General features: G+C 23.8%; 4 protein-coding genes across 4 annotated transcripts; 2 read left to right on the top strand and 2 right to left on the bottom strand.

Annotated features, from left to right (window-relative positions):
- Positions 1-316: 316 nt before the first annotated feature.
- On the bottom strand, positions 317-1,043 carry LOC111686403. Its single transcript, XM_023448766.2, has 4 exons — positions 846-1,043; positions 669-785; positions 499-606; positions 317-436 (listed from the first exon to the last, which is right to left on the bottom strand). The coding sequence occupies exons 1-4, from the start codon at positions 972-974 to the stop codon at positions 434-436; spliced, it is 357 nt and encodes a 118-aa protein (XP_023304534.2). The 5' UTR covers positions 975-1,043; the 3' UTR covers positions 317-433.
- Positions 1,044-2,502: 1,459 nt separating this feature from the next.
- Positions 2,503-3,001, bottom strand: LOC111686404. Its single transcript, XM_023448767.2, has 2 exons — positions 2,811-3,001; positions 2,503-2,744 (listed from the first exon to the last, which is right to left on the bottom strand). The coding sequence occupies exons 1-2, from the start codon at positions 2,940-2,942 to the stop codon at positions 2,559-2,561; spliced, it is 318 nt and encodes a 105-aa protein (XP_023304535.2). The 5' UTR covers positions 2,943-3,001; the 3' UTR covers positions 2,503-2,558.
- A 129-nt stretch (positions 3,002-3,130) lies between these two features.
- On the top strand, positions 3,131-3,674 carry LOC124421350. The gene is made up of 3 exons (XM_046956378.1): positions 3,131-3,282; positions 3,349-3,387; positions 3,459-3,674. Exons 1-3 carry the CDS (start codon positions 3,199-3,201, stop codon positions 3,645-3,647), a joined length of 312 nt encoding a protein of 103 aa, XP_046812334.1. The 5' UTR covers positions 3,131-3,198; the 3' UTR covers positions 3,648-3,674.
- Positions 3,675-8,942: 5,268 nt separating this feature from the next.
- On the top strand, positions 8,943-9,555 carry LOC124418489. Its single transcript, XM_046945053.1, has 4 exons — positions 8,943-9,103; positions 9,169-9,207; positions 9,269-9,352; positions 9,415-9,555. The coding sequence occupies exons 1-4, from the start codon at positions 9,008-9,010 to the stop codon at positions 9,514-9,516; spliced, it is 321 nt and encodes a 106-aa protein (XP_046801009.1). The 5' UTR covers positions 8,943-9,007; the 3' UTR covers positions 9,517-9,555.
- The last annotated feature ends 2,082 nt before the right edge of the window (positions 9,556-11,637 follow it).

The raw sequence follows: 11,637 nt of genomic DNA, 5'->3' as shown, positions 1-11,637 counted from the left end.
AACAGAACTAGAACAGAACTAGAACAGAACTAGAACAGAACTAGAACAGAACTAGAACAGAACTAGAACAGAACTAGAACAGAACTAGAACAGAACTTGAATAGAACTTCAACAGAACTTGAACAGAACTTGAACAGAACTTGAACAGAACTAGAACGGAACTTGAACAGAACTAGAACAGAACTAGAACTGAACTATAACAGAACTAGAACAGAACTTGAACAGAACTTGAACAGAACTTGAACAGAACTAGAACAAAACTAGAGCAGAACTAAAACTAGAAGTATCTAGGGCAGAAAAGACGAAGCCAATAATCTAAATTATAAATATTTATTTTTATAAAAATATATTGAATGCATTTACATATTTATTATTTGATTACATTTTTATTCTGTTAAAGATCGCGTTTATTTAAATTTCCATTTATAGAGATTCACTTAAATTAGAAGAACAAAGCAGTTTTTAATTATTATATAAATTAAATTATTATCAACTTACACCTGAAAACGACATATATGAACCAGAAGCCCTATCCATCATAAAGTTGTCACCATTATCATTAACCATCATAACTGAGCCTTCTCCATCGTCCATATAGGTTTTTGACTTTAAAACAAAAGGGTGGTTTTTTCAAAAGTAGTAATTGATATATTGTATTCTCAACTTACACCACTTGTATATATAGATGACTTAGGTTTTTTACCGATAATAACATTACTTCCACCTTTATATGATCCACGCTTAGATGAAGTACCCATATATGAAGCACCCATAGATGATCCGCCCTTGAAAAGGTAACAAAATATTTAATTAAATAATAAAAATCACAATTTTTTCCAACATACCACAGAGGCAGACATGGCGGAGCCATCGGTATCGTCAATCATAACAGCACTATACTGAGCATTGAGATCTTTTATTAAGAACGCCAAATAAATTGTCGTTATTAAGAGAGTTAAATTCAAAACATTCATTTTTGATAACTGGTAATATTTTATTTATTCAATTTGAAGAACACACGGAAAGTAAACTCAACAAACTAACTTTTATTCAAGGAAAAATAAATGTTTTATATATTTTTTTCTCATCAGTTATATGGAAATTTTATGAATAATATGTTTAATGGTATCGGAATTAGTAATAATGTGGTTTATTTTAAAATTAGAAATCGTTATTACTGTTATAAATATGAGATTCTTAAGTTTATTACAAGCATAACAAGGTAATACTATTAGAAAAGAGCAAAAACTGAAATAGAACTGAACTAGAACTGAACTAGAACTGAACTAGAACTGAACTAGAACTGAACTAGAACTGAACTAGAACTGAACTAGAACTGAACTAGAACTGAACTAGAACTGAACTAGAACTGAACTAAACTAGAACTGAACTGAACTAGAACTGAACTAAACTAGAACTGAACTGAACTGAACTAAACTAGAACTGAACTTGAACTTGAACTGAACTAGAACTGAACTAGAACTGAACTAGAACTGAACTATAACTGAACTATAACTGAACTATAACTGAACTATAACTGAACTATAACTGAACTAGAACTGAACTAGAACTGAACTAGAACTGAACTAGAACAGAACTAGAACTGAACTAGAACTGAACTGGAACTAGAACTGAACTAGAACTGAACTAGAACTGAACTAGAACTGAACTAGAACTGAACTAGAACTGAACTAGAACTAGAACTGAACTAGAACTGAACTAGAACTGAACTAGAACTGAACTAGAACTGAACTAGAACTGAACTAGAACTGAACTAGAACTGAACTAGAACTGAACTAGAACTGAACTAGAACTGAACTAGAACTGAACTAGAACTGAACTAGAACTGAACTAGAACTGAACTAGAACTGAACTAGAACTGAACTAGAACTGAACTAGAACTGAACTAGAACTGAACTAGAACTGAACTAGAACTGAACTAGAACTGAACTAGAACTGAACTAGAACTGAACTAGAACTGAACTAGAACTGAACTAGAACTGAACTAGAACTGAACTAGAACTGAACTAGAACTGAACTAGAACTGAACTAGAACTGAACTGAACTGAACTAGAACTAGAACTGAACTAGAACTGAACTAGAACTAGAACTGAACTAGAACTGAACTAGAACTAGAACTGAACTAGAACTGAACTAGAACTGAACTAGAACTGAACTAGAACTGAACTAGAACTGAACTGAACTAGAACTGAACTAGAACTGAACTAGAACTGAACTAGAACTGAACTAGAACTGAACTAGAACTGAACTAGAACTGAACTAGAACTGAACTAGAACTGAACTAGAACTGAACTAGAACTGAACTAGAACTGAACTAGAATTGAACTAGAACTGAACCAGAACTGAACCAGAACTGAACCAGAACTGAACTAGAACTGAATTAGAACTGAACTAGATCTGAACTAGAACTTAACTAAAACTGAACTAAATAACAAAATATCTTTAACAATTTAATCCGAGCTATTAAAAACTCAGTTCAACAATAGTCAATCTATTTATTTCTTTATAAATTTCCTAAAAAAAAACTTTTTTAAGGACTATTTAAGCATACACCCTACAATTAATAAAATAGAACATATTCCAATATTTAAGTTCAATTTAGAGCTAACAGATCTATAAATTTTTGTCTTCTCCTGAATATTACCATTGGCATCTTCAACTACTACAGTGTCTTTGTGATAAGGACCATATTTATCATGTTTCGTATGTACGGAGGCTTGTTCCTATAAGAAAATATTTTTCCATAATTAATCTACAATATTGATTGAAAATTTTTTATATACACTTACGTCATTGCGATAAATGCTATTGCTATTTAGACTATCCGAGAAGTCATGATCAGAATGTGGACTATGGGTTGCAACAGATTTAAAACAGATCAAAAGTAAAGCGATTGTTAAGATAAAAATGGAGTATTTCATGTTGTAGGTTTTAAAACTGCTATCCGTTCAATTCGAGAAATACAACTGATCATAAGATTGATCAACAACTTCATTTATATATTTAAGGAATTTTAAAATTATATATGTATATTAAGAAATACTTTACATTAATCGCAAACCACAAATGTAAACCCTTTAATAGCTATAAAAGTTCATATATTATAATTACTAATTTTAGTTGATCCATAAACTTTAGAGAACAAACAATAAGTTAATTCTATATAATTTATATAAAATGAAATTCCATTTAGCATTTCTAGTAATATCGACAATTTTAATTATAAACATTCAAAATCTCAATGCCCAAGATTCTGAAGTTGTAAGTTTTAAGAAAATGTAAATTATCGAAAAAGTATATATATCTAATTATTAAAAACATTTACAGCCTGATTTTGACGATGTCATAACTGAATCAAAAAGCAATGTAGGTCCTTTAAAATTATTATAAAATTTTTATAATTTTAAGTATATTTTTTATCTTTTATTTCTATTTAGGACAATGTGATTAAAGGAAATAATATTCACAATCAAACTCAAATTAATGGCAAGACTATTACAACACCTAGTCCTACAAGTTCGAGTGGCAATATTGTGTTTATCGGATACTTTTTAAATGGTTATATTTTTGTTCAATCTTTGTTTATTTTAAGGAGAATATGTAATAGTTTTGAAATTTTAAAATAATAAAAATTTGCAATAAGTTTTTTTATACTCTTCATCTTTTTGAGAGGGGTATGAATGTCGAAGTGCTTTGCGTGAGTACCTGTCATGATGCCCTCCCTACCCCACGGTGTTCTTTCCCATCCACTGGGTAGACTTGAAAAACGGTCTACCATTGCCCCTGAATCCTTCAATGAAGAACTCAGATGGCAATTTTTCTACATGTATTGTGCCGGTCCATGTACAAGCACTTTGCTGAAGTAATCGATCGAACTAATTTCTCTCATAGACGTAACCGGTGGACCGAAGTACGAATCCATCAAATAACTCAAGGACTTTGTTTTTACTCACAGGGCACACTGTAGTAATTCTGATATGAACAGAGTATATTCTGAACATATCTGGACAAGAAAGGAAAATTCAATGGCATCATATGATACCTTTCATCCATCATCATACAACCCAGCTCACATCTCATTCATACGACACATTTTTTTTTCTTTCTTTGTTGACATAAATTTCTAAACAACATTTTTATTTAAACATTCATTTCTAAAGAAAATTTGGTCTTGATTAAAATTTTTATTGGAAATTTATGTCTTGACATAAATTTCTATAGATTTTTGTCTTGACATAAATTTTCTAAAGAAAATGTTTGTCTTTACAAAATAATTTTCTAAAAAAAATTTTTGTCTTGACATAAATTTTCTAAAGAAAACTTTTGTTTTGATATAAATTTCTAAACAAAGACAAAACTTTATTGAAAACTTTTGTCTTGGCATAAATTTCTAGAGAAAATGTTTGTCTTGACATAATTTTTCATAAAAAATCTTAGTTTTGACATTAATTTCTAAAGAAAATTTTTCTCTTGATATAAATTTTTAAAGAAAATTTTGTCTTAATATAAATTTCTAATGAAAATTTTTGCCTTGATATAAATTTCTAAAGAACTTTTTTGTCTGACATACATTTTTTTAAAAAATTATTGTATTGACATTTTTATTGAAATTTTTTGTCTTGACATAAATTTCCATAGAAAATTTTAGTTTTGACATAAATTTCGAAAGAAAATTTTTGTCTTGATATACATTTCTAAAGAACTTTTACGTCTTGATATAAATTTTTAAAAAACTTTAACGTCTTGACAAACATTTCTTTAGAAAATTATTGTATTGGCATTTTTATTGAAAATTTTTTTCTTGAAAAAATTTTCTAAAGAAAATTTTTGTCTTGATATAAATTTCTAAAGAAAATGTTGTTTGTCTTGATATAAATTTATAAAGAAAATGTTTGTCTTGATATAAATTTCTATAGAAAATTTTTGTCTTGATATACATCTTTGAAGAAAATTTCTCGTCTAGACATAAATTTCAAAAGAACATTTTTTCTGGACATACATTTTTTTTAGAAAATTTTTGTCCTAACATTTAATTTCTAAAGAAAATGTTTGTCTTCACATTAATTTCTAAATATATCTTTCATCGTGAAATAAATTTCTAAAAAATTTTTTTGTCCTGAAATAAATTTCTATAAAAATTTTTTTGTCTTGACATAAATTTCCATAATAAATTTTTGTCTTGGCATAAATTTTGTTTTGACATAAATTTCTATAGACAATTTTTGTGTTAACATTAATTTATATAGACAATTTTTGACTTGAGATAAATTGTGAAAAATTTTGACATGACATTTAAAATAATATTTTTGTCTTGACAAAATGTTCCAAATTTTTATTATGATATCAATTTGATATACATTTTTCAATAGAAAACTTTTGACTTGACTTTTTCCATAGAAAATATATGTTTTAACATAATTTTCTATAGAAACTGTATTCTTGATATAAATTTTTATAGAAAAATTTTGTGTTGACATAAATTTCTTAGAAAATTTTTGTCTTGATATAAATTTCTATAGAAAAAATTTGTCTTGACATAATTTTCTAAAAATCTTTGACTTCCAAACACTTCTTCAATATTATATATTTTTGGGGGATGAAGATAATAACAACAACAGTAAACATATTGACAATATTTAATACTCAATAACCCGATATCGTTAACATTAATAAAATCATTTAACAACTGTTGTCATTCACTTTTTTAAACACGTCTCTTAGCGATGTAAACTTTCGTTGATTCTTGAACATTGCCATTGGCATCTTTGACAATAACTCTTGTTGTATCCTTTTCTAGATTTTTATACAACTTATGATCATGAAGTTCACGAACAACAACTTGTTCCTTAAGCAAAATAATTAAGAATAAATTTCAGAATACAATACAATTGTTCAATTCACAATCGGTGTTGTACGGTTGTATAGTAGTATGTCGTAATTTTTTATTATTGATTTGTTTTTGTTTCAAAAAATTTTATTTGAAAAATTTTTATGACATACAACGTTACAAGATACGACATCGATTGTGAATTGGACAAATATATTTATATATGTTATTAAATCAAACTTACTTTATCACGATAAATGCTATTACGATTTAGATTATCAATAATTTCCGAATCATCATACGAATTCTGATCTCCTATTATAAACTAAAAGAAAATATTTTAATTGTTTCCAAATCTTACATAAAATTCAACAAAATATTTACACTTGAACCAGCTTGAACTGTTTTGCTGCAGATCAAAATTGTTGCAGTTATCAAGAAAAATATATAGATTTTCATTTTTTTTAATTTATTCTTAAAACTTTTATCAGCCAGTTTCTTCTTTAAACTTTATTTATTTGTTAAAATTTCTCAGAAATTATTAGTTTATATATTGAACAATTGGCTGCTCGGATCGGATAAAATATTTATTAGAAATAATTTGCGGTTTTAATACTTTTGATATTTTACAACGCAATTGTTATAAATAGAAATATTTCTTTATATTTAATCACTGAGAGAAATTTCTATTACATTTCTATAGAAAATTTTACATTGATATACATTTCTATATAAAAAAGAAAATTTTCATCTTAACATAATTATTTATAGAAAATTTATAAAAACTTGTTAACAATCTGTAAAAATTTTTGTCTTAATATAGATTTTTATAGAAAATTAAGTCTTAATTTGTAATTTCTATACAAAATTTTAAAAATTTTATCTTGACATTAATTTTTTATAAAAACTTTTGTCTTGCCAGATATTTTTTATCATAACATAAATATTTACAAAAAATTGTTATGGACATTAAACAGAAATTTTTTTCTTGAAATCGAAAATTAAGTCTTAATTTCTAGTTTCTATAGAAAAATGTCAAAAAATTTCTCTTAACATTAAATTTTTTATGGAAACTTTTGTCTTGATTATACATTTTTTAAATCAAAGTTTCTATATAAAATTTTGTTTTAATATAAATTTCTTTCGAAATTTATGCGTTGACATAAATATTTATAAAGAAAATTTTATCTTGACATAAATTTCTATAGAAATTTTTATTTTGACATAAATTTAAAAAAAAAATTGTCATGACATAAATTTCTATTTAAATTTTTGTCTTGACATAAATTTCATTTAATATTTTTTAGACATTTTACTACAAATTTCTATACAAAACTATCGCTTGCCATTAAATTTCTACACAAAAGTTTGTCTTGATATAAATTTCTATGGAAAATTATGTCTTGCCATAAAATTTTTATAATAAATGTCTGTCACTATAAATTTCAATAGACAACATTGTCTTGTTATGAATATTTATAGAGAAAATTTTGTCTTGACATAAGTTTTTAACGAATATATTGTCTTGCTATAAATATCTATAGAAATTTCTGTCTTAACATAAATTTCTATAAAAAATTTCGTTTGGACATAAACTTCTATAGAAAATTTTTAACTCAATTTAACTTTCTATACAAAATTTTATTTTGACATAAATTTTTTAAGAAAAAATTTCATCCTGAGATAAATTTCTATAGAAAATATTGTCTTGACATAAATATCAATGGAAAATTTTATCTCTAGGACAAGTTTTTTTTTTTTTTTTATCTTGCCATTATATGTATGTCTATGCAAAATATTATCATGACATAAAATTTTGTCATGATATAAATTTTTATAGAAAATTTAGTTTTGACATAAATTTCTATAGAAATTTTATCTCGATTTAAATTTCTACACAAAATTTTGTCTTGACATAAATTTTTACCAAAAAATAATGTCTCGATAAAAATTTCTATAAAAAATTTTGTTCTGACATAAATTTCTATAGAAAATATTGTCTTGACATAAATTTTTATAAAACATGTTATCTTGCCCTTATATTGTGTTGTCATGACATAAAGTTTTGTAATGATATATATTTTTATAAAAAATTTTGTTTTGACATAAATTCTATAAAAATTTCGTTTTGACATAAATTTCTATAAAAAATATTGCCTTGATATAAATTTGTATAGAAAATATTGTCCTGACATAAATATCAATAGAAAATTTTATTTCCAAAACATTTTTTATGAAAATTTTGTTTTGCCATTATATTTCTAAACAAAATATTGCCATGACATAAAATTTTGTTGTGATATAAATTTTTATAAAAAATTTTTGTCTTGATATAAATTTCTATAGAAAATTTTATCTCAATTTAAAATTCTATAAAAAATGTTGTCCGGACATAAATTTCTATAAAAAATATTGTCTTGACATAAATATCTTGACATAAATTTTTATAGAAAATTTTATCTTGGCATTTTATTTTTATAAAAATATTGCCAAGACATATGGTTTTGCCATGATATCAATTTTTATAGAATATTTTGTTTTAACATAAATTTCTATAAAAAATTTCATCTTGACATAAATTTCCATAGAAAATATTGTCTTGACATAAATATCTTGATAAAAAATTTTATAGAAAATATTGTCTATAGAGAATTTTATCTGGAGAACAATTTTTTTTTAGAAAATCTTATACTATATAGCCATGACATATAAAATTTTGTCATGATATAAATTACTATAGAAAATTTTGCTTTGACATTAAATTTCTATAAAAAATTATTCCTTGGCATTAAAAATCTTTATTAGGTTTTGTGTAGACATAATTATCCTCGAAATAATTTTGTCTAAACATAAAATTTTAGAGAAAATTTTGTTATTACATGATTTTTCTTTAAAAAATTTGTATTGACATGAATTTCTTTGGAAATTTATATCTTAAAACAAATAAATGACTTAATGTTTATAATTATGAATATATGTACATATGAAACCACAGTTTGACTTTATTAATAAAAAACTCTTTGTAGTTGATTTGCATTTAATAAAAATAAACAAAAAATGAATGTAATTTAATATAATTAATTATTTCAGTACACTTTTCTTTATCTTTAGAATACAGCCTATTCTTTTAATTAAAATTTAATTAAATTTCTATTTAAAATGAAGCTATTATTTGCTGCTCTGTTAACATTACTCCTAATATCAATTAATTCACAAAATTCCAAGGCTCAGAAAGATGATAACGATAACATAGAGGTTTGTTTAAAATATAATTTTTCTAATTAACTTTTTACAAATAATTTATCTCTTTATCTTTCTAGGATTATGTAGATTATCTTCTAAAACATAAAAAGGACAATGTAAATTTTAATCATATTAACAAAATTAAGATTCAAGTTAATATTTCTCTTAATATTTCAGGACAATATTATCCTTGGAAATAATATTCACAACCGTGTTCAGAATAATGAAAATATAAATATTCATTATAATGCGGATAAACAGGTAATTTTAAATTAAGTGCATTTTAAATAGAATTAATTTTAAACTTTTCTTCTTATTTCCAGAATAATAAAGATCATGCTGATAGAAAAGAATCTCATAAAACTGATGAATTAAGCCTATGGCAAAGGTTCAAAAACTGGTTAAGTAAAATTTTTAATTTTTAATTATTATTTGAAACAATAAACATTTTGTTATATGATTAATTTTTTGGTTTAATTTCTAAACAAGTTTTAAAAGTAAATTATGTCTTGATATACATTTTTTATAGACAATTTTTATCATGACATACATTTTTGTAAAAAATTTCTGTTTTTTACATAAATTTCTATAGAAAATTTTCGACTTGACATTAATTTCTATAGAAAATTTTCGTCTTGACATTAATTTCTATAGAAAATTTTCGTCTTGACATAAATTTCTATACACAATTTGGGCTTTTGTCTTGACATAAATCTTTATAGGCATTTGTATAGACTCTTTTTTCTTAATAAAAAATATGTTTTTGTCGAAATTTTTTGTCTTGACATAAATTTCTATAGAAAATTTTTGGCTTGACATAAATTTCTATAGAACATTTTTAGCTTGACATAAATTTCTAAAGAACATTTTTAGCTTGACATAAATTTCTATAGAAAATTTTTGGTTTGAAATAAATTTATATAAAAAAATTTTTGTCTAAACATAAGTTTTTATAGAAAATTTTTGTCTTGACATAAATTTCTATAGAAAATTTTTGGTTTGACATAAATTTATGTAAAAATTCTTTGTCTTGACATAAATTTCTATAGAAAATTTTTGGTTTGAAATAAATTTATATATAGAAAATTTTGTCTAGACATAAGTTTTTATAGAAAATTTTTGTCTTGACATAAATTTCTATAGAAAATTTTTGGTTTGACATAAATTTCTATAAAGGATTTTTGTCTGACATAAATTTCTATAAAAGAATTTTGTCTGACATAAATTTCTATAGAAAAATTTTGTCTAGACATAAATTTTTAAAGAAAACTGTTTGTCTTGACATACGTTTTTATTGAAAAATACTTGTCTTGACATAAGTTTCTATAGAAAATTTTCGTCTTGACATAAATTTCTATAGAAAATATGTATCTTGACATAAAATTTATAGAAATTTTTTATCTTAAAATAAATTTCTATATAGAAAATTTGTATAGACCACATTTTTCCATTGTCTTGACATAAGATTTTATAGAACGTTTTATCTTGACATAAGTTTTTATAGAGAAATGTTTGTCTTGACATAAATCTTTATAAAAAACTTTTTGTCTTGACAGAAATATTTAAGAAAATTTTAATTTTGGCATAAATATTTATAGAAAATTTTTGTCTTGACATATTTCTTTATATAAATTTTTTATCTTGACATAAATTTTTACAAACAAATTTTTGTCTTAACATAAAATTTTATAGAAAAATTTTGTATTGACATAAATTTTTATAGAAACATGTTCGTCTTGACATAAGTTTTTATAGAAAAATCTTGACATAAGATTTATAGAAAAATGTTTGTCTTGACATAAGTTTTTGTAGAACACTTTTATATTGACATAAGTTTTTATAAAACAATTTTTGTCTTGACATAAATCTTTATAAAAAAGTTTGTCTTGTCATAAATCTTTATAGAAAATTTAGAAAAATTTTTGTCTTACATCAATTTTTATAGAAAATTTTTTGTCTTGACATATTTCATTAAAGAAAATTTTTGTCTTGACATAAATTTTTATAGAAAAATTTTTGTCTTAACATAAATTTTTGTATTGACATTTTTATAGAAAAATGTTCGTTTTGACATGAGTTTTTATAGAAAAATGTGTGACATACAAAAAATGTTGAAAATTGTTTTTCTTAACAAAAAATGTTGTCTTGACATATATTTTGAGACAATTTTTTGCCTTGACATAAGTTTTTAGAGAAATTTTAAAAACACATTTTGTTTTATTTAAAATTTTATTTAATATAAAACAAAAACATATTTGAGGTAACATTTTTATAGAATTTCAATAGAACGTTTTGTCTTGATACAGATATCAATAAAATACTTTTATCTTGATATAAATTTCTATAACAAAATTTGTCTTGATATAAATTTCTATGGAAAATTTTGTCTTGAATAGATTTCTTTATCATATTTTGATAAGACATAAATTTTTCTAAAAAAAAAACGTTGTATTGATAAAAATTCCTAAAGAAAGGTTTGTCTTGACATAAATTTCTTAAAAAATATAATAATATAAAAAAAAATATTTTTAATAAATTTTTATAGA

The sequence above is a fragment of the Lucilia cuprina genome, chromosome 2 (genome assembly GCF_022045245.1).
Source record: "Lucilia cuprina isolate Lc7/37 chromosome 2, ASM2204524v1, whole genome shotgun sequence".
In the NCBI taxonomy this organism is placed as follows: domain Eukaryota; kingdom Metazoa; phylum Arthropoda; class Insecta; order Diptera; family Calliphoridae; genus Lucilia; species Lucilia cuprina.
The sequence above is the reverse complement of the archived record's forward strand: the minus strand, read 5'-3'. Positions and strand labels throughout refer to the sequence as shown.

Excerpts from the sequence above, each read along its gene's own strand:
- LOC111686403 (XM_023448766.2), bottom strand. The coding sequence starts at position 974 with ATGAATGTTTTGAATTTAACTCTCTTAATAACGACAATTTATTTGGCG. Across the intron at positions 786-845 it reads CCGCCATGTCTGCCTCTGTG|GGCGGATCATCTATGGGTGC; the intron begins GTATGTTGGAAA and ends TACCTTTTCAAG. Across the intron at positions 607-668 it reads CATCTATATATACAAGTGGT|TCAAAAACCTATATGGACGA; the intron begins GTAAGTTGAGAA and ends TTTGTTTTAAAG.
- LOC111686404 (XM_023448767.2), bottom strand. The coding sequence starts at position 2,942 with ATGAAATACTCCATTTTTATCTTAACAATCGCTTTACTTTTGATCTGT. Across the intron at positions 2,745-2,810 it reads ATAGCATTTATCGCAATGAC|GAACAAGCCTCCGTACATAC; the intron begins GTAAGTGTATAT and ends ATTTTCTTATAG.
- LOC124421350 (XM_046956378.1), top strand. The coding sequence starts at position 3,199 with ATGAAATTCCATTTAGCATTTCTAGTAATATCGACAATTTTAATTATA. Across the intron at positions 3,283-3,348 it reads ATGCCCAAGATTCTGAAGTT|CCTGATTTTGACGATGTCAT; the intron begins GTAAGTTTTAAG and ends AAACATTTACAG. Across the intron at positions 3,388-3,458 it reads TAACTGAATCAAAAAGCAAT|GACAATGTGATTAAAGGAAA; the intron begins GTAGGTCCTTTA and ends ATTTCTATTTAG.
- LOC124418489 (XM_046945053.1), top strand. The coding sequence starts at position 9,008 with ATGAAGCTATTATTTGCTGCTCTGTTAACATTACTCCTAATATCAATT. Across the intron at positions 9,208-9,268 it reads TAAAACATAAAAAGGACAAT|GACAATATTATCCTTGGAAA; the intron begins GTAAATTTTAAT and ends TTAATATTTCAG. Across the intron at positions 9,353-9,414 it reads ATTATAATGCGGATAAACAG|AATAATAAAGATCATGCTGA; the intron begins GTAATTTTAAAT and ends TCTTATTTCCAG.